General features: G+C 53.8%; 1 protein-coding gene across 9 annotated transcripts; it reads right to left on the minus strand.

The window, feature by feature from the left end:
* Positions 1-1,718: 1,718 nt before the first annotated feature.
* Positions 1,719-19,213, minus strand: TPD52L2 (TPD52 like 2). Of its 9 annotated transcripts, none has more exons than XM_045794422.2 (9): positions 19,050-19,211; positions 15,971-16,116; positions 14,061-14,209; positions 13,060-13,119; positions 7,808-7,909; positions 4,660-4,686; positions 3,671-3,712; positions 2,535-2,583; positions 1,719-1,966 (listed from the first exon to the last, which is right to left on the minus strand). In XM_045794422.2, exons 1-9 carry the CDS (start codon positions 19,066-19,068, stop codon positions 1,871-1,873), a joined length of 690 nt encoding a protein of 229 aa, XP_045650378.2. In that variant the 5' UTR covers positions 19,069-19,211; the 3' UTR covers positions 1,719-1,870. The 9 variants fall into 9 exon arrangements, with proteins under 9 accessions (XP_045650378.2, XP_045650400.2, XP_045650389.1 ...); XM_045794459.2 differs by lacking the exon at positions 1,719-1,966 and adding an exon at positions 1,973-2,398 and having other exon boundaries at positions 19,050-19,212; XM_045794478.2 differs by lacking the exon at positions 1,719-1,966 and adding an exon at positions 6,191-6,251.
* Positions 19,214-19,860: the final 647 nt, after the last annotated feature.

A 19,860-nucleotide genomic window follows, 5' to 3' on the forward strand; every position in this document is an offset into this window, starting at 1 on the left:
TGATGCCTTCCTCTGCCTGAATGAGACTCTGTACCTGCGGATACATGCAGCTTTCCTGTCCCTGAAGCTTGGGTTAACTGCAACTGGATTAGATCCTTGCAACAGGCCCAAACCCTTCCATGGGGCAAATCTGGTTGGCCAACCAGCCTCTCCAGCGCCTGGCTTGCAGGCCTCTCTGGCTGCTTAGCCCTGACCACGCTTGTAAGCTGGCTAGCTCCCTCTCACCCTCCATATTCCCCTTCCTCAGACACCGCACAGATTTGTCACCATGATACTCTCTCACCGCACATTGTTTTCATTCACACGACTGAAGACTGGGGATTTGCATTTGAGCTTTATCTGCTTCCCGCCTGCCTCTCCCTCTCCCTCTGGTGTGAGCCCAAGGCAACAGATCTCCTCAACGGGGCCTTTATCTGCCACTCTTTCCTGACCTTCATGATGAAGTGAGACGTACCACACAAGCTCACATGGGTTCTTCCCCAAAGGAATGCTTTATTGACAAATTACCCATTATCCACTTTAAGGAAAAGATAAATTTCAATTACTACAGTTGCATCCTGCTTTCTCACCACACCCTATCCCTGATTTTAACCCTGAAGAAAAAAACGCCCAATGCTGTTCTTCCCATGGCACCAGCACAGACTGCAGTCCACCAGGGAGTTGGAAGCAGCCCGCAGACACCAGCTTACCAGAGAGTACACCATGGTCTACCAGAGTGGACTCTGAGCCCATGGCCCGCCGCCCCAGCAAGTGCACAGGCGTGTGCGCAGGAGCGGTCTCTGCCTGCTGGGAGCCAGTAAGGCACGGAGCTACCCCTCCAGACACACCCCACACGTGGGGCCCTGACCACAAGGCTGCTGGGGTGTGGCAGCTTCTGAACGGGAATGAGATCTTTGTAGCTCCTGAGAAAAGGCGACAGCAGAGTTCCGGCCAACCCCATGCAGGGCCCATCTGCTTCTCACTCGTCCCCAGCATGCAGCAAACAGGCAGGTTGGGACCAAGGACCAGTAATGCATCAGCCGTCTATGGAGGGTGTTGGCTTTTCTTTCTCCTGCCCCCCTCCCCCACCGGCCCAGAAGCCCTCTGGCCAGCAGGAGCTGCCCTGGTCCTTGAGAGGAGAGAGAAGCAAGCTTCATACACCAGGATGAAGCATCAGCGAAATAAAACACACCAGTGGTGCAGGCATGCTGCCCTTCGGGCCAGATGCACAAGTCTACACAGTGCTCAAAACCCACTAAAGAACCCTTATCTTTATATATAAAAACATTATAAAGAAATAAAAGCATAAGGCGATGTAAGGCTTGTATGTCAGCTTGAGTCCAAAGAAATAATTTTTTCTAACTGAGGCTAAAGCTGCTTTGCTTAGCTTTAATTTTTGAAAAATTCACTGCATTTAAAAAATAAAAAATTTGCTTTTGTTAAAGCTAGATTGTTAGTGTAACAATTAGGCAGCTGCTGATAACCAGTTTCTTTTCTGGAGGGTTTCAGAAAATGGACAGTTTTCTCATTTAGCATTTGAAATAAAAACTGAAGATCAGGTAGGGCTTTCTGGATGAATCTTCCCGTCCCTTCCACGTTCTCCTGAACTAACAAGACTGCCCAAGGGCCCCCTGTCCTGTCCGCTCCCTGCACCCAGGACGGACGCACAGTGGTGTGCATCTACCGACTTCAGTGGAAAGCATCTGCGTACAAGACCGTAGACCTCATGCGAACGCCGCGGCCACGTCTACATGTGAATGGCACGACGATCCTCAAAGCCCGCTCTGTGCACTTGCCCACGGCCCGGCAGGCTGCTCCGCCGCGGAGTCGCAGTCGTGGCGATGAGGGTGTGCTTGTACTTGTTCCGCGGCCGGGCAAAGCTGCGACGGGCTTAGAAAGGCGTGTGATCAGGCAGGGGCTTGGCGCCACTCCCGGTCGGGGAGGCAAGGTTGTCACTGCCATTCTCTCTGCCGCCTACAACCTTAGACTACAGACGGGGAAAAAACCAAGAAAAAAAATAATAAAACCTGAGGCAGAGCACACAATGCCGGCAGGTCCTAGGCCTGTGCTGGGAACCCCAGCTGTTCAGCTCTCTACGGAGTCTACACCACATCAACACCGGTCAGCAATAAAAAGGAACAAATCACCGACACGGGCAACAGGCTGGCAGTACCTCCAGGGATTTATGCAGTGTAAAAAGAGCAAATCTTCAAAGGCTCCACGCTACACGGTTCCAATCCTAGGACATTCTTGCAATGACAAGTCATCGAAAGGGAGAACAGATGAGTGGTGGTGGGGGTAGGGCTGGAGGAAGGTGAGCACCAGGAAGGACCGTTGTGGGGATGAAACTGCTCTCCGCCTTGACTGTATCAATGTCCTATCCTGGCTGTGCTACTGCCAAACGTGATCACTGGGGAAACTGTGTAAAAGGTACAAGGACCCTCCGCGTTAGTCCCTATAACTGCACGTGAATCTATGATGACTAAGTAAGTTCACGTAAAGGACGGGCCACGCCCCACCCCAACAAGACAAGTGAATGGTCCAGAGACACTTACCTTTATGGTCCCAACTCGGTCTTCAAACGACTTGAAGGTTGCAGAATTCCTTTAAAGAGAGAGAGAGAGAGAGAGGAGAGATCAGTGTAGGGAGCAAACGGTTGTGCTGCCCTCCTCAATCTGAAGGGCTTCAGGGTTAGGGACAACCTCCAGAAAGATCCCTGACAGCATCCTGAGACCTCACTGTAAAAACGGGACAAGCCAAAAAGGAGAAGGGGTATGCCCCCTGAAGACGGCCCAGGAAAGGTCATTCTGGAGGCTTCCAGGTCAGAAAAGGTCAGCCACACCTGCCAAGTGCAAGACCTGCACACCGCCAGAGGGTGAAACCCAGACTTCACACAGGCAAACTGCAGACCCCTCACCTGGGCAGTGGGTGGGATGTGGGGCACCTTTCTGCTGTACTCTAAATACACACATACTGAGGTCATGAAAAGTCCCAGGTGTTCCTGACACAAATCTCTCTCAGAAGCCCAGCAAAGGAAAACCAAGGACAATTCTGGGACAAGGGAGTGAGGAGGCCGCACAGGAGAAAGCAGGCCAGCCCCAGCCCCACCCAGCACCCTTTCCACAGTCAGCTCCTACGTCACTGGCCCGGCTCCTCCCAGGCCTCCAGCCCCTAGAGGCAGCCTGTCAAGGACCCCAGACACGCTGTGGGGTATGGCAGCCACAGCAGATTCTCCTGTAACAAAGACGGGGGCTCTGCTGCTGCACCCCAGTGGAGAACACACCCATGGGAAGTTTCAACAACAGGCTGCGGCTCTGGGTGTTCTGAGGAGACCAGGACTCCCCTCCAGTGCAGATAAAAGTTTCCGTAATAGGCCTGAAGGCACCTCAAGCCTCCTGAGTGCCACATATGTACATGAATCTCTCTACCCCTCCCTGGCCTAACCCCATGGCCAGCCCTGGAAGCTTCCAGATGGGAGCCCGTTTGGTACAATGGTCTCCTCTGAGCCTCACCCCTACTAGCTCTTTAGCCTAGGAGGGATCTTTCCAACCTCTGGCCCCCAGGAGGCTGCCAGGGGAAGATGGTCCCTGGCTCAGGGTTACCCAAGTGTGAGGCTGACCCGCAGGAGCCACCCATTCCCACCCGACTCCCGCCCTGGCTCTAAGAGCTCCGGGGCACGAGTGCACATTACCTCATGGCCGGCATACTTATCGAGTGGCGGATTGAAGAGCTGCTGCTCGGAAGCATGGTAGAAGCAGAGAAAGAAGCAGGAGTTAACACAGGGACGAGCCTGGCATTCACCACGCCCATCAGCTCGTCGGCACAGAAACCTGAGTCTGCAGGGCAGGGGGGCTCTGGCCACCACACACAGAAGGGCCCCTGGCACCAGGAGGAAAACTTGGACCCAGGTTCCTCTCCTGGCCTCCAAAGCTGCCCCAGAAACGGGACATGGCTGAGGGAGAGCCTTAAAATAGGCAACTAAGACCTAATCCTGGGGCTTTAAAATACTTTTGGTACGAATAACTGTCATATGTCCTTACTTGACTTCACAGCAAGTGAAGTCACTTTTTGGCAAAAGAGAAACCACCAGGTCAAGTAAGTAAAAATATTTACAATCACACATTGTTCTGGGTTTGGGTTCCAGGCCTGCGAGCTGGGAGAGTGTGTGACGGGGCAGCAGGGCTGGTGTCAGGCTAGAAAAGCATGACTGAATCTCACAGAGTGAGGACCACTCAGGAGGGTGCCCAACAGGGTCCCAGTGCTGCTCGCTGCTCCCACAGGATAAACAAGACCACCTCAACTCGCAGGCATAAGACTGCTTCTCAGGAGGAGAAAACAGGAGCCGGCGTTTTGGAGGAAGAGGCACAGATCACAACTGCGAGAGTCAGCGTGACCCTCTCATGCGAATAGGTCTCTTCTCAGGAATACACGCAGGTGGAAGCTGCTGGACAAGCTCCGTGAGGCTGGGCTGGAGGCTGGCGATGAGCCGCGTGGTCACAGCCCGAGGAATGCCATGAGCTCTCTAGTGGGCCACGAAGGCTGGCGGGCCTGGCTGTGCCAGCAGGGGCTGTGGCCCCCCTCAACACTTCTTCCATGCAGCCGCCTGTAGGCCAGCCACACACCACCCTGCCCTGCATCAAGAAAAGAGCCTTCCACGGGCACATCCAGCAGCAGTCTTACCTAAAGGAGTATGAGAACGGACGAGCCCTGAAAGGTGGCAGCAGGAGGAGAAGAAATGCAGTGTTAGGAAAGGGAGGCCACGCAGGGACCCCCATGACCACCCCCAGTCCTCACACCCCAGGGAGAGCCAGACATGCACCCTGTCTCCACTCTCCCCAAGCCCCAACTCTGTGAGAGGCACACGACCGGCCCCTCCACGACCCCACCTGGGTCACAGACGAGGAACCTTCATGTCCGTGACCTGTCTGGGCCTAGAGTGAAGCCACGAAGAGAGGAGCAGTGCAGAGGTGTGAGGTGTGCTGGGGCAGGAGCCAGACCAGAGCACACACATATGCTGCAACAGGACTTGGGACACCCCCGGGCCAAGCACCTTGCACTCCGGCTCTGTCACTACAGCGGACAGAGTCCAGCCTAGAAACACACGTGTCCAAGGGCAACATAGCCACGTCCACCCTGACGCAGCCAGGCCCACCACCTCTTACCCCCCAAATGGAGGTCCTCTCAGAAGTGACACGGCCACGTGGGTGGACGGCAGGCCCTGCCATCTCCAGGTGGAAGGAGGAGGAGTCCGAGGATTAGGGAAGGCAGGTGCCTTGTCACAGGTCACCAAGCTAGACAGAGACCCATTCCCGCTTAAACCCAAATCCAGTTCTCTCTCCCAGCCTGCCATCTCGTGCCCCAGGGGCACGCAAAAAGCCTCTCAGACCAGGGCTGCTCCTGGACAGGCCCATCGAGGACACTGATGTGGGGCAGACATTTAAATATACATAAACTTCCCTAGACCTCATTTTCATTCTCAAGAAGTGGTAAAAACTGAACCTCAGCTCCAAACTGGGGAGGTTCAGGGGCTGTGGCCTCAGAAACCACCTGAGACCGTGTGGTGCGGCAACGGTGGACACATCGAGGACCCCGACATGTCAGACTTCACCATGCCCCTGAAAATACAGCAGGAGAAAACCAAAGAGCCCGCCGGCGAAGGCACAGCAGCCAACGGGACAGTCCCTCTGGGCACCTGGACTAGGACCGGGCTCCTCCCGCTGGCTGGCCCACGCATGTGAAGCGCAGGTGCTAACGCAACACGCGGCAGCACAGGGAGGCTGGGCACGTGACCTGAGGCGACACACCACGGATCCGCAGCAAATGCCAGCTCCTGGAGCCAAAAGGGGGAACAAAGGGACAGACGCAGCACTGAGCCGCGGTACAAAGGGCGGCCCCATCACAATGGCCTGCGACAGCCCCACCACAGCCACTCCCATCGGTACCGATGCTCTGCACGCACTCGCCCGAGAGTGAGGACGCTGGAGAACAGTAACGGCGCAGTGACAGAGGACACTCCTAGGGACACGTAATTTAGGCACCGCAGTCATCGCTTGCCCCAAACGCTGTTACCAGCCCAGCATTCTGATGAAAGAACAACCTGACACACGGCTCACTCCGTGGCGCAGTGACAGCCCGCCTTGCCTTCCGTGGCGCTCCCTGGGAGCAAGGCCAGGCCACCAGTGGCGTGTGATCAATCTGTCACCGGGCTTACCACAGCACGGCTCAGGTGGCCAAAACAGGTGTCCCAGAGTGCAGCAGCGATGGCGTCCCATCTAATTTCAAATGAGATTCGTTACAAGAACACACCCACGAAGTCAAGAAATAGCAGATTACTGTGAAGTCTATGGGAGGAACCACTGCAGACCCTCTTTGCCGTCAACTCTGAGCCATGGCTGGTAGGGCCCCAATGAATCACAACCACTGTGGACAAGGCCTACGTGTTTATAGGCTGATCCAAGAGGACCCCCCAGCCATAGCTGCTCAGCAGCAGGACCAGATCCCCAACGGTGGGAATGCGAACTCCTTAGGCACAAAGGAAACACACAGACCGTGTACTAACAGTTCAACCTCTCCAAAAATTTGAAATTTTCAAAATAAAAATTGGAGGGGGGCTAATTCCATCAAACAAATGAAAGGTGAGCACAGCCCTGGGCACAAGCTGGGGGTGGAGCGTCTGTGACCTCACCTCCGGCTCTGTGGCTAGGGCACAGCCCCCACCCTGAGGCCCCAGAAGGCACCTGCCAGGCCTAGAAGGTGAGGAAATGCCTAACCTAAGCAGGCAGGGAGGCAGCCCACCCAAGGGTAAGAGGTGACGGGCTACAGAGCGGGATGGACCCCCAATGCTGCACTCAGCACGCCAAGCCCACAGGCATCACCACAGTATGATTCTCAACTGTAAGAAGACAGAAGCCTCAGCATGGGGTGGGGACTACAGGGAGGCATCCCCTGAAATCCCTAAGTGAGGGGACTGGTCCTGAGTGCGAGTCAGAGGCCAGGGCAGGGCTGGGCAGGGATGGCCAGGATGCTGGCAATGGTAACAAAGTGCACTCTGCACTGCCGTTCAGCAGTGCACGCTTCATCCTAACAATCCCGAGAGTGACACCTTGCCAAGGGCACAATGAGGAGGCAGCCGAGCCAGGATTCACGCTATGGCCTCAGGCTCCAGAGTCCAATCCCCTTGGCTTGGTGCTGCAGAATGGAGGAGACCTGGCAGGTGCAGCCACGGAGCTCAGAGCAGGAAAGTCTGGGCAAGCCAGAGCCATCAGGCTGCGGGTGAGTGTTGCCAGGTGTGGCCCAGCAAGTGTCCAAGCTGCCTCCACACTCCCTGGCCTCATACCCTGCTCCAGAGGCACCTTTGATGGCCATGAAGGTCTCATTAGCTCTGGGGGAGAACACTCAGTTGGGGCCCCTGGCACACAGCCACACGCTGAGATCTGGGCCAGGCAAACATTCCAAGGAAACAACACACTTCCCCCACCCCCCCCCTCATCGGCCCAGCCAGAGTGATGCCCCATCCTGACGCCAACCCCCAAACGGGGCCGTCTTCCCTCTGTGGAACTTCAGTGGGAAGCACCCGCCTTTACAGATCCCAAGCATCAGAAGTTACCCAAAAGAAACAATGACGCCCTCCCCCAAGAAACAGAGGTGGCAAAGAAGCAGCCCACAGACACGGGACCATGAACCAACTGACTGGTCCAGGCTGGTGGGCCCATATCTGTGGGCGCCAAGGGGCCCCAAAGGGTATGCACCTGAGCCCTGGGCCCCTGCAGAGCAGCTCTAAAACTCCGAAACCCTCATCCAACTGGCCCACGCGACTAGAGCATCTCACCTCATATCCCCGAGCTTTCTGCTAATGGCGGAGCCCACAGTGGACAGGGCAGCCGACGTCTTCTGTCCCGCCTGAGAGAGAGTTTCTTGAGTCTTCTTGTAGCTGAGAAGAAATAGGAGTTGAACTAACCCAACAGAAGGAGTAGCCACCCCCCATAAGCCAAGGACGCCAAGTACCCAAAAGAAGGAGAGAGGAGCCATTAGTCAGCACGTGCCTGGACACCAGGGAGGGAACCGACCGCAGGAACAGAAGCGGCATAGCCAGGTCTCAACCTCCCAGCTCTGCAACAACTGTTTTCTGACCTCACTCCACCTCACCTAAAACTCAGGTGCCTACTTCCCTTGACTTCTCACCACAATGCTGACGGCCTGGGACACGAAGAGTCCGCCTCCTGCAGTGAAGACAGACCCACAGGGACCCTGGGTCTGGGACAGAAGCCAGAAAAATCCCCTCGTTCTGTTACTTTATTTGGGAAGCTTCTCAAGTCAAAACTCCACTATGCCCATGGAGGGACGCGCTTGACAGTGTGGACGTGCAGCCTGTAGACTCCTGGGACCCCCCCTCCAAGCCCCCACCCTCCCGTGCTGTCTTACAACACCTTACAACACTGTCTTCTGAGCTGGGGACCTTCATCTCAGGCCACCGTTCTCAGTGCAAAGGGTAGCCTGGGATCACAGCACAGATCACCCTTTCCATGCCCTCCTACCCCATTCACCCGCACTCGGGTTCCTCCCGGAAGACACAAATCCATGGCCTCAATCCGTGCGATGTCTACAGAGACGGCAAGGACACCGTTGGGCCCACCTTGAGAGCGAATACCTGGTACTGCCAGCCCTTGACCGGCTGCCCCCAAAAACAACAGACACAGCCGCCTGAACCCCAGGGCTTGTTTCTGGTCAACCTGGCAGGGCTGAGGAAACAGCTTGTGAAGGCCAGGCTCTCAAGACGCCAGACTCCTCTTTGAGATCATGTTCTGACGTCTTGTGGGTGTCAGCAGGTCACAGGGGGAAGGTCAGACAGTACCCGCACGGGGTCCTCTGAGTGCCCTCCCCATCCGCTCCCCAGTGCCATCTGCAGGACGCCCCACTGGGAGTGCTTGCTGCCCCCTGCCTCTCCTCCCTCCTGACCACTCCAGACTGCCCACGCTAGGTGTGGTTCTGCCATGACCCCCGCGCCATCCCACAGCGGCGGGGGGGGGGGGGGGGGAGGGCAGCCTTGCACACTCCTGGGAGGGCCTCCCTCTACTTGGCAGGCACTCTCACAGCAGCATAGGCCTCAGGCTGCATGGGGCCTCAGGCTTCTCAGGTGCCCAGCAGGGCCCAGGACTCAAAACATGTGCTTTCTAGCAAGTGAGTTTGAAAATATGTTGAAGTCACTGGAACAGTAAGTTTATCTTAGTTTCCAGAAATGTCCATGAATCCCAGAACATACTAATAATGGAGAGAAAATAATCTAAAATTTTTACTGTGAGGGGTGCCTGGGTAGCTCAGTCATTAAGTGTCGGCCTTCAGCTCAGGTCATGATCTCCAGGGCCTGCGATCAAGCCCCACATCAGGCTCCCTGCTCAATGGGGAGCCTACTTTTCTCTCTCTGCCCCTCCCCACTGCTCGTTCTCTCTCTCTCCAATAAATAAATAAAATCTTTTAAAAAAAATTTGGGGGTGCCTGGGTTAAGCATCTGCCTTCAGCTCGGGTCATGGTCTCCAGGTCCTGGAATCGAGCCCCACGTCGGGCTCCCAGCTCAGCAGGGAGTCTGTTTTTCCCTCTCCCTCTCCCCTTGCTTCTGTTCTGTCTCTCTCTCTCTCTCTCAAATGAATAAATAAAATCTTTTAAAATAATAAATAAATAAATAAATAAATCTTACAAATAAAATAAATTCTTTACTGTAAGATTTGCTCTGATTTTCCTGAAGGCAGTAACTAAAAAAGTCTAATTTTGAGTCCAACTTTTAGCAAAATCTGACTACCAGAAATCCCTTCCCCCCACAATAGAAACAATCACAGAACTGAACAGGAATGGAAACAAAACCCAAGCACACACGCGGCCGCAGCCGACAGCTGCACGGCTGAGACCTAGACAGGCCAGCCAGCAGGGGGGCCCACCGCAGCGGGTTCTCACTACAAGAAACCAGAGTGCACACACTCCTTCTGGGGAGGGTTTCCACACACTCAGCTGTAACCTTCCAAAGCGCCTTCCAACCTGACGGAGCCTTAGCCAAGAGCCTCCCCCTGCACCATAGTCTGTCTTGCGGTCAGCAGAACTGCGGCAAGAAAGGGAAGGGGAAACATGCTACACATCCCCCCCAACAAAGCCTGCTAAGGCAAGGCTCTGGAACCTTCTGTGGAGCCCCTAACTTGCAGGAGCCCTTTGGGCCTCCTCACCCTCACCCCCAGCTGGTGAACTGGTTTCATTTCAAAGTGAGTTAGATTATCTGCAAGAAACAGACTGGAAGCCATGTTGTTATTTATAAAACACCAAGTACGAGGTGACTAATGACGCGCATCAGTTTCAGAAACACAAATTCAGAAAAGGCGTTCAAGCCACTTCTCATGATACAGCGAACATGTAAGACCACGTGAACCTGTCTGTTGAAACTAACAGTGTGAAGCAAAGAATTTAAGGGGAAGTCCGTACAGAATCTCCACGTCCACAGGGAAACTGCAGCTGGAAAGACCACAAGCCTGTGCCACAGACTGTCGGTGACGAGGAGCAACGTGCTGAGGGCGACTCGGATTAGAGCCACCCACTAGACAACAGACAGGAGACCCTCACTACGGGCCACTGCGAAAGGCAGCACCCCTGCCGGAGACCAAACAGAGGCGATCTCCCACACTCCACCACCCTCAGTATTCCTGGGGTGTGGAAATGAGGGGCCACAAGGAACTCCTTCAGAGATGGGAACCTCCAAGTCAGGGCAGATGCAGGGCAGGGGGCAGAGTCAGAGTCTGTACGCAGGTAACTTGGGCCCAGACGTGCTCAAGAGTGCTAGGCTGGGCCACCCTGGCCAGCACCCCTTTAAGAATTACTTCTACCTTTTAAGAAAACCAAAGCGTAGAACCCTGACAGATGCCAGCCTCCCCCCATCACAGTCAGCGTGGGGGCACCTGCTGGACGCACCTGCTCTGGGTTCTGCCCTCGGGGGCTGCTCCCACCTCCACCTCTGGATGGGCATGATCCGCAGTATGGACAGCCAGAGAAGTCTACAGCTCCCCGACCCCAGTGAGAGTCCAGTGAGACCCGCACCGGGCCCTCCTGCTGTTGGGCAGCAATACTACGAACACTCAACCCTGAACCGCTGGGCACCCCTTGCACCGTGAAGGAGGAGCCGGACAAGGTTGACACCGTCTGCATCTGCACTGTCACGTACAACCAAAGGACTGCGGTGCCACCTCCGCACGACTTCAGCTCTGTCTCCCTGAAGTAGAACCTGACGGGGCAACCGTTTCACGGCCAAGAGCGCACAGGGTGAGTAGCATCAACACTGCTGACGCCCAGCATGGCTTCACGGAAGCCAGCACTACAGGCAGATGTTTAAAAGCTGGCTGAAAGGGATCCCCGCAGGCAGTCATGCCCCGCCAGTGGCCTCCTGCAGCAATGACCAGGCAAGCACCTTCACCCCAGAGAGCATAAAGCAGCCAATGTTTTCAGTCAGCCCACCATGAGCTGGGTCGTCCTCCCCCTGGGCTGTCCCTGCAGAAATGCTCCAGCCCCCAGAGCTTCCACCAACAGAATTGGGGATGAGGCCTCAGGGGAAGGGCCGTCACCTGGCAAGGCGTTTGGGAAAGGCCATCCTACCGGCCACTTCCATGCCCAGAGCCACAGGTTTGTCTCAGAGGAGTCAGAGTTGTAATTACCTGAAACAGTATCCTAGCAACCTTATGTCACCTGGTTTTACAAACAGCACTAAAGTCTCCTAAGGCTCTTTTCGGGTTAAGTCTGCACCATGAGCCTGCCCGGCGCCCAAACTGCACAGATGACAGCCACTGCCTCAACCTCAAGAACATCTGCAACACTGCGAAGACATTGTCCAATACAGCCCTGAAGACACAACACAGCAGGGCGTGGCAACGACTGCTGTCCTCCCAACCACACAAATGGTGGGACCTGCCAGAGCGCCCTGGCACCCAGCGCCCCTGCTGACACCAGGCTGCGAAGACTCCAAGCACAGAGCCAACCGACCTGGGTTCCCAGGCACCATGAAGACAAGCCCGGTAACAACCATTTCCTCCAGGAAGACACAAAGGCCTGTCGGCCATGCTGGAGACACCACAGCACTTCCTCCTCAACAAGAGACAGAAAAGAAACCCAGAAAGCTACTACCTTAAAATGTGACCCCACCCAGTTCAAACAATTATAATCAGACTAGATCACAGATAAAAGAAGCCCTATTACCTTGTGTAAGGATCTCAAATAAAACACCAGGACCCATTCCGAACTACAGCTTTGAAGGACATGAAAACCCATCCACGTGTTTCCTACTCTAACATTCTGTGTGGCTGACAGCTCGGTGCCCCTCTGACCAAAGCGACGTCACGATCCCACCAGCACGCCCCGTGCGGCAGCCCTCACTCAAAAACCACCCCAACCCTAAGTAGGAGTGAAGGTCTGAGAACCCCCCTCAGCTGGAGCTAGGTCTGCAGGGGACAGAAGACCCAAAAAAAAGCCCCAAATCACCATCACCATCAGTCCAGATGGTGGTCAGCCATTCTGCCCACTTGCAAGGCTGAGGGGCTCCTACCAGCCAGAGATGCTGCCCAAGCCCAGCCAGGCCGCTCATCTAAGGGACGTGTCCACGTCAGCCAGAGGAAGGTGTTCAGTGCGGTCCGGTGGCCGAGTGAATCTCCTTCAACAACTGCACCCATTTCATGAGAGTTATACCTTCATTTGTGTTTAAGAAAAATTATATTAAAAATAAAATAGCCCCAGGGCGCCTGGGTGGCACAGCAGTTAAGCGTCTGTCTTCGGCTCAGGGCGTGATCCCGGCGTTATGGGATCGAGCCCCACATCAGGCTCTTCCGCTGTGAGCCTGCTTCTTCCTCTCCCACTCCCCCTGCTTGTGTTCCCTCTCTCGCTGTCTCTGTTTCTGTCGAATAAATAAATAAAATCTTTAAAAAAATAAAAATAAATAAAATAAAATAAAATAGCCCCAAACACTAAAACTAGGTTTGTGCCAAGTGCGCACAGCCTCCCTGTCCCTAAAAGGAGTGTCAAGAGGAAGAGGAGGAGGGAGGTGCTGACGGCAAAGGCACTCACAGGTCTGACTGGGTCACTTTCTCATTCCACTCTCCAAGTTTCTCAGAAGTTTTCATATAGCTAAAAACAGAAAGTCTGTGGTAAATTATTTAGAACAATTATTTCAACTAAGGTTTCGAACTACAGGTGAAATTCTAGGGAACACAGAGGGCTGGGTAGCAGGAATGGTGGGTCTCCAGCATGCCTGAGAACAGGGTCAGCCCCTCCTCTCAGCACCTGCTGGGCAGGCCTTGCTGAGGCCAGGTGAGGCAATGGCAGAACCAACCAGTCCTTTTCCTATCATGCCAAGCGAGTGCCTGGTCCCTCCATGTAAGGTGGCCCTTAGGGAACAGTACTGCTGTGAGGAGCAAGGAAGACACACACAGCCCAAACACTTCTCTGGCAGTTCCCCTTTGGGATTCAAAACCTAGGATTTCCTAGGACGAAGAATGGGCTTTGGTAGGTAATATTTATACAATGTGATTCAATCTTCCTGCAGCGACACAGCTTCACAGACAGTGGGAAACATTTCCCAAAACCCATGCCGCCCCCTCAACCCTGGAGGATACATTTCAGAAGAGCCATGTAGCTACACTCCCCATGTTCAGAGAGCTGAGTCACATCTGGGTCAGAGGTCTTGGGGTTGTGACCACGTCACGCTCATGAAAAGGACTCATGTCCACTTCAGCAGACAGTGAGTTATGGGGGATCACAGGAAAATCAGTCTCACTAGGGACCTAATTAGCTTTCTCTCAGATTTGGACCCTGAAATATATTCCTGTCAATTTCTACTCTGACAACTAGATAGTGTATCTACCTGCCTTTTAAAAATGCACAGACTCTAAGCTCTTTCGATACATACAGCTGCTAGGTCAAGGACTCAAAAGGCCCCCGCTGGCTGCCAGCACACAGGCATACTTGAGTCCCCCAGTACTTAACCTCCCATTGACACGGCAGGGGCACCGGTCCGGTGAACACCCTCCAACCGTCAGGGGCACCCCTGCCGCAGGGCAGGTACCTACGCGTTAGAGACCTGCACGTCATGCCAGCTCCTGGACAGGTTCTGCTTCAAGCCCTCCAAGGCAGAGAGGCCCAGTTTCCTTTTCAGCTCTGCGCAGTGCCTTTCCTTGGCCGCCAGGACCTGGCGCAGAGTGACGATCTCCTCTTCCACCTGTAAAAGCACACAGTTGACTTGATTAGCGACCACTGCTGCGGGAACTGACCGACATCCTCACACACACTGTAACGAGAGGGTTCTTGGAATTAGGGAAGGACTTTCCACTTACAGAAATACAACTTGTCTTAGGAATGAAGTCTATGTCAAGCAACTGTTGTTTTTACCTGGTACTAGCACCCCAATTTCTTCAGGAACACTGTCCCATCCCCCCAAGTCAAGTGGTTCTGGTGGGGCTACCAATCACTGTGCCCACCCATGGATCAGCAAGCAAGGCCCATCAGAGCTCTCCTCTGGGACTGGGCACAGGTGTCAGAACACACAACCCCTCTCCCTGCAGGCTGAGTCTGGGCTCAGAAGCTGGAATTGCTGGCAGACAGCCCCCATCTGCACTGGGAAGGAAGTAGAGCTGATGGACGGATGGATGGCCAGAGACCCAGATGACACAACAACAGCCCTTACGACAACATGTATGTTCCTGAGGTCAGCTCCAGGCCTCGGGAAAGGCAGTTCCCGAGCCAAAAGTAAATTCTCTTTTGTGCTTAAGGTAGTCTGAATTGGGTTACAGAAAGAATCCTGATGATATAGACCTGAACTTTCTTAGGCCCTAAAATACAAAAAGGGTGCGACCTGAAAAAGCAACATCCTCTAGAGCTTCGCGACTCCAAAGGCCTGTTTTCAGCTCCTGGGTCAACAGCTGCCATAAACAAAAAGTCCTTCTCTTAAAAAGTGATGGTTTGGAGTAAGGTAATAAAAAGTAGCTCAGAGCCCTCATATTGCTAGGTTTTCTATCAGAAAATAGTTGAAATAAATAATTTACAAACATAGGATCACCTAAGGCCGGACTGTTACCAGTTACTCCAGCAGTAATGAACAGTGACTAGAACATTCCACTCATGGTGTGACAATCGACAGGGCTTAAGGGTGTGCAATCCAGCTATTTTGGGGAAGTGCACATTGAAAATTTTAAGTGACACAGAGCTTCTCCACTCTGCAGCTCAACTCTGAAATGACCTAGTGCAAAGCACAAGCCTCACTGCACCGCCTGCTGTGGCCTCCGTAACCTTCACTTGACTCAGAAACAGCTCTATGCTCTCCCCCATGACCTGAAACCCGGTCGTGGGGCTGCGGCCTGTTGGCACAGCTAGCTCTTTTTTAGACTCAGGATGCATCAACACAGCAGAGGCCTGTGACGGGCAGCACACCAGCCTCTGCCTGACCGGATGCTATGCTCAGATATTAGCAAGTTCATGTTGCCAGATTCTGAATCCCAAGTGGGTTACCATTAGATTCTGCATCACACAGTTAAAAAAAAAAAAAAAAAATTCCTGGCAGCTGCTATGAATAAAAATTATACTTGGAAATTTTGGCTTTTAATTACCATTTCTTCTTAAAGGACTCACTTTAAAAAGATCACATGAAGCACTTTTTAGAAAAGAAGTATTTTTAAAAGAAAAATGAAGATCCAAGGACAGATAGTTTGTGGAGTCTGGAAACTGTCAAGTGTTAATTCCAACAAAGAAACTCCCAGTAGATGGTGTGCTCAGAGCAGCTGTCCCTGTGTGGACATTCTCCTCATGGAATACTTACGAGGCGCCAAGCACACACAAAGCCGTCGGAGAGACCAGTTTCTGTGGGACTCTAGGAATGACCTCCCAGGCCAATTTCCACAGAGCACAGCTAGTACTCTGGCCCCCTCAGGCTAATGAGGGAGCCAGACTCGTGGTCCCCCCAGGACAGATGGCCAAGACACAGCACCTTTGCAAGCTCGGCCCTAAGCTCCTCCTCCTCAGCCTCGGTCAGACCCTCAACAGCAGGAGTCTGGGCAGCCACCGCCGTGTCGACAGGGACATCTGTCATGGAGTCGGACAGCAGACCTTTGTTAGGAGAATTCAGGTTGATATCTGCCAGAGACAAATAAGGTCAGAAAGTGTCAATAAGAAGTTACAGAGAAGGAGATAGGGGAGAGATCTCTACCAAGGAAGAAAGCAAGGGTGAGAGGACAGGCTGGGGGCGGGGGGGGGGGACTGTGGAAAGAACCAACACCTCTTCTCTGACAGATTCTGCAGGGATGGTTTGGCCATTGGGCCAAGGGCATCTCAGGCCACCCAAGGTGCTACTTCAGGGCACAAAAAACGGCTGGCACAAGGCAGCCAGACCCTAACTCTGCTTCCCCATATGACAGTGCACGCTCCTGAGACAGGAAACCTTTGCTACAAACAAAGCAGTTGGACCTAACAGAACTTCCAATTTTTAGAGCAGAGAAATTTAATACAGCTGTAAACACAACAAGCACCACTTTCAATCAACCGATCTGCAGAGCACATGCTAAAATTACACACAACGAGCATGTGCTAGTCATTCAGCCCCAACAGGGAGTCAGCAAAATGCCCTACTGTCTATGCTCAACCCTCCTTTCACAGCAACACACAGTGAGGCGCAGAGAGAACACTGCTTCCACACCTCTGCGACACTCAGATCAGGCTCCAATCCCTATAGTCACTATTTTCTCTTCGAACTGAAAGCATCTTCTTTCTGCACTAAAAGTTGACAAGATCCCACACAAGGAAACATGGGTCTGCTTTAGTTCTTCCCAACTCCAAATCCACAGCTGTCCTGCAGGACTACACGACCAGCACATGCCACGAACATAGGCTTTGCATGGCGTCTAGCACATTTAGAAGTAAAGGCACAGGGGTACCTCACTGGCTCAGTCGGAGCAGCATGCGGCTCTTATCTTGGGGTCATGAGATCTCGGGGTCACATGTAGAGATTACTTAAATAAGTAAATGAACTTTTTTTTTTTAAGATTTTATTTATTTATTTGACAAAGATAGAGACAACCAGTGAGAGAGGGAACACAAGCAGGGGGAGTGGGAGAGGAAGAAGCAGGCTCGCAGCAGAAGAGCCTGATGTGGGGCTTGATCCCATAACGCCGGGATCACGCCCTGAGCCGAAGGCAGACGCTTAACCGCTGTGCCACCCAGGTGCCCCAGTAAATGAACTTTTTAAGAAATAAATAAATAAAATAAACAAAGTCACAAAGATTGTAAAGAAGTAAAAGTGTCTTTGTTGCAGATATGTTTCTCTAATATAGAAATTCCAGAATCTGCTAAAAATAGACTGCACTTAAAAACAAAGATGCTCTATTTAGCTTATTCTTTTTTTTTTTCTTTTTTTTTAGAATTTATTTCTTTATTTGACAGAGAGAGAGACAGCCAGCGAGAGAGGGAACACAAGCAGGGGGAGTGGGAGAGGAAGAAGCAGGCTCCCAGCGGAGGAGCCTGAGGTGGGGCTCGATCCCAGGACTCCAGGATCATGCCCTGAGCCAAAGGCAAGACGCCTAACGACAGAGCCACCCAGGCGCCCCTCTATTTAGCTTATTCCCTTCACATGCCCCACATAGCTGGAAGTTAGCACTTCCCTGGCACTCAATACACGTTCACTACATGAAGCATGTCCGCATTTTAATCAATGGAGATCAACCTACATGACTTTACTTCATCATTTGTATCTGCTACGTTGAACCTACTCAAATTTGCCAAATGCCTTAAAACCTCCACAATCTTTCTCTTCTATTTAAAAAAATAAATAAAAGCCCTTGGACGGTTTCTGCCTGTACAGCTAAAGGTGGACCCCACAGAAATCACCCCCAGAGACTGGGCACTTGGCAAACATGCCAAGGCGAGACACAGTCATTGTGTGTGATATGACCTCAGCACAGCCCTGTCACCAAAGGACCTACAGAAAGTGAGGGTGGGGCTAACGCTGGAGGCAAAACTTGGGGGCTAGAGTCCCTCCTGGATGAGTCCCAGCTCTTCAAAACTGTATAATCATCTGCATGCGGATGATACAATCTCAAGGGGTTATTCTGAAAATGAAAAAAGGCCATTTGAGAAACAGGTTTGGTGTGGTATCTGGCATATAGTAAGTGCTTAGCAAGTACTTTCATCATTCTTATGGTCAGAATCCAGTGCTTGTGACACTTACCAAAATTAGACATGCAGGTCAAACAGTGAAAAGCCTCCTGAGCTTAACAGAGCTAGAGACTTTGGATGCACAACTATTTTGCAAGTAGACTGCAAAAGTAGAAAAACCTATGAAATGTATAAGAACCCAGGCATTCTGACTTGTATCAGCATATCAACAAAACAAACGGCAGGAAAAACCTTAAAACTAAAATCATCCCGGGTAGTATGTCTGTCGCGTAGGAATGTAGCATCCCTTCCGTACAGCCCCAGAACGGAAGACCGACTTGAATCACCCCAAGATTTTAATCCGGGCCCACTCCACCCACCCCCCAGCGGCCATCTCAAACCGGTGAGGTGTGTCTGTCCTGGAAACAGACCTGGTGTGCTGGCCGTACCCCTGACTCACTGCACCCTGCCCCCCTTGAGACAAACCCTAAGTAGCCTGGGCTCCGAGCAGCGTTGCCACCCAAGGGGCGCTGCACTGCACGTGAAGATGGCTCCATCTCGCCTCCCCTCCCCGGGCGAGGCGCACAGGACGTCGGCCCGGGTCCGGGTCCAGGTGGCGTGTCCTCGAGGGCCCTGCATAGGGACGCAGGCCGGCCGACCAGGCAAGCGCCGGGCGAGGCACGACGCGAGCTGCCCGGAGGAAGGAAACCCAAAACTCTGGGAACGACGGGAAGGGTTCCGGGGAATCGGTCCTCGGAGCGGCCCAAGCCGGGGGCGGAAGACGCCGCCACGGCCATCGGAAGCTTCGAGGCCCGGCGCCGGGCAGCTGAAGAGGAGCCACGCGGCGGACCGAGGCGGAGGGGATCGAGGGTCCGAGACGCGCCGCCAGGGAGGGGCGGAGGCGCCGGGCCCGCGGGTACCTTGGCCTGAGGAGTCCATGTTCAGGCGGCGGCCGGGCCACAGCGGGGGTCGGGGCCAGGGTCTGCGGCGCTGTCGGAGCCGAGCGGGCCGCACCAGGACTCGCTCGTCGCGTACACACCAGCCAGCGGAACCGCCTCAGCCACCGCGGCATTACGTAATCAGCGACGCGACGGCCCGCTTCCGCTTCGACGCGCGCTCCGCCTTCATCCCGCCCCCACCAGCGGTGTCCAATGAGGCGCTGTGTGGCCCAGTCCCTATCACCCGCTCCAACCTGATTGGCCAAGGCTGCGGACGAAGCCGGAAAGGGAGGCCGGGTTGTGAGGGAATCCCTCCCACGTCGGCTCCACCAGCGAGACACACAGGTAGAAAGGTCTGAAGGAGCACGGGGTAGGTGGGAAGTGGGAAGACCGTCCAACATGGCGCTGGGGAAGCACCGGGTTGGCCCTTTCGGAGATCTCAAGCGTCTTTGCCGCTGCCTAGGAGTGCTATGGCTAGCGCACCGTACAGACCTCTTGAGATCCCTTGAGGCCTGACCCCTTGACTTTGGGATTAGCTTCTCCCATCAGTTTTTTAAGTCCTTCCTCTTTATGGAGATTTTTTTTTTTTTTAATTGTATGGGGGTAACGCAGAAAAAGGCGTGTCCGCGTTTCGTCCTCTTGCCCTGCAGGCGCCGCTGCCCCGACTTGGCTGGAGGCATCTCGGGCCGCGCGCGGGCACCGGGGCTCGTGCACGCGCAGCTGGCACAGCGTGACCTCGCCCGCCGGCAGCGCTCCTGTGCCGCGGGCACCGCCCGGTTCTTTATCTGCTTTT

This window comes from Ursus americanus, chromosome 22, assembly GCF_024610735.1.
Source record: "Ursus americanus isolate L20-20 chromosome 22, mUrsAme1.1.p, whole genome shotgun sequence".
In the NCBI taxonomy this organism is placed as follows: domain Eukaryota; kingdom Metazoa; phylum Chordata; class Mammalia; order Carnivora; family Ursidae; genus Ursus; species Ursus americanus.

What these genes read in the sequence shown, in the direction of transcription:
- TPD52L2 (XM_045794422.2), bottom strand. An exon ending in ATAAGTATGCCGGCCATGAG is followed by an intron (nt 2,584 to 3,670) that starts GTAATGTGCACT and finishes CTCTCTTTAAAG; the next exon opens with GAATTCTGCAACCTTCAAGT. An exon ending in ACCGAGTTGGGACCATAAAG is followed by an intron (nt 1,967 to 2,534) that starts GTAAGTGTCTCT and finishes CCCCGTCTGTAG; the next exon opens with TCTAAGGTTGTAGGCGGCAG.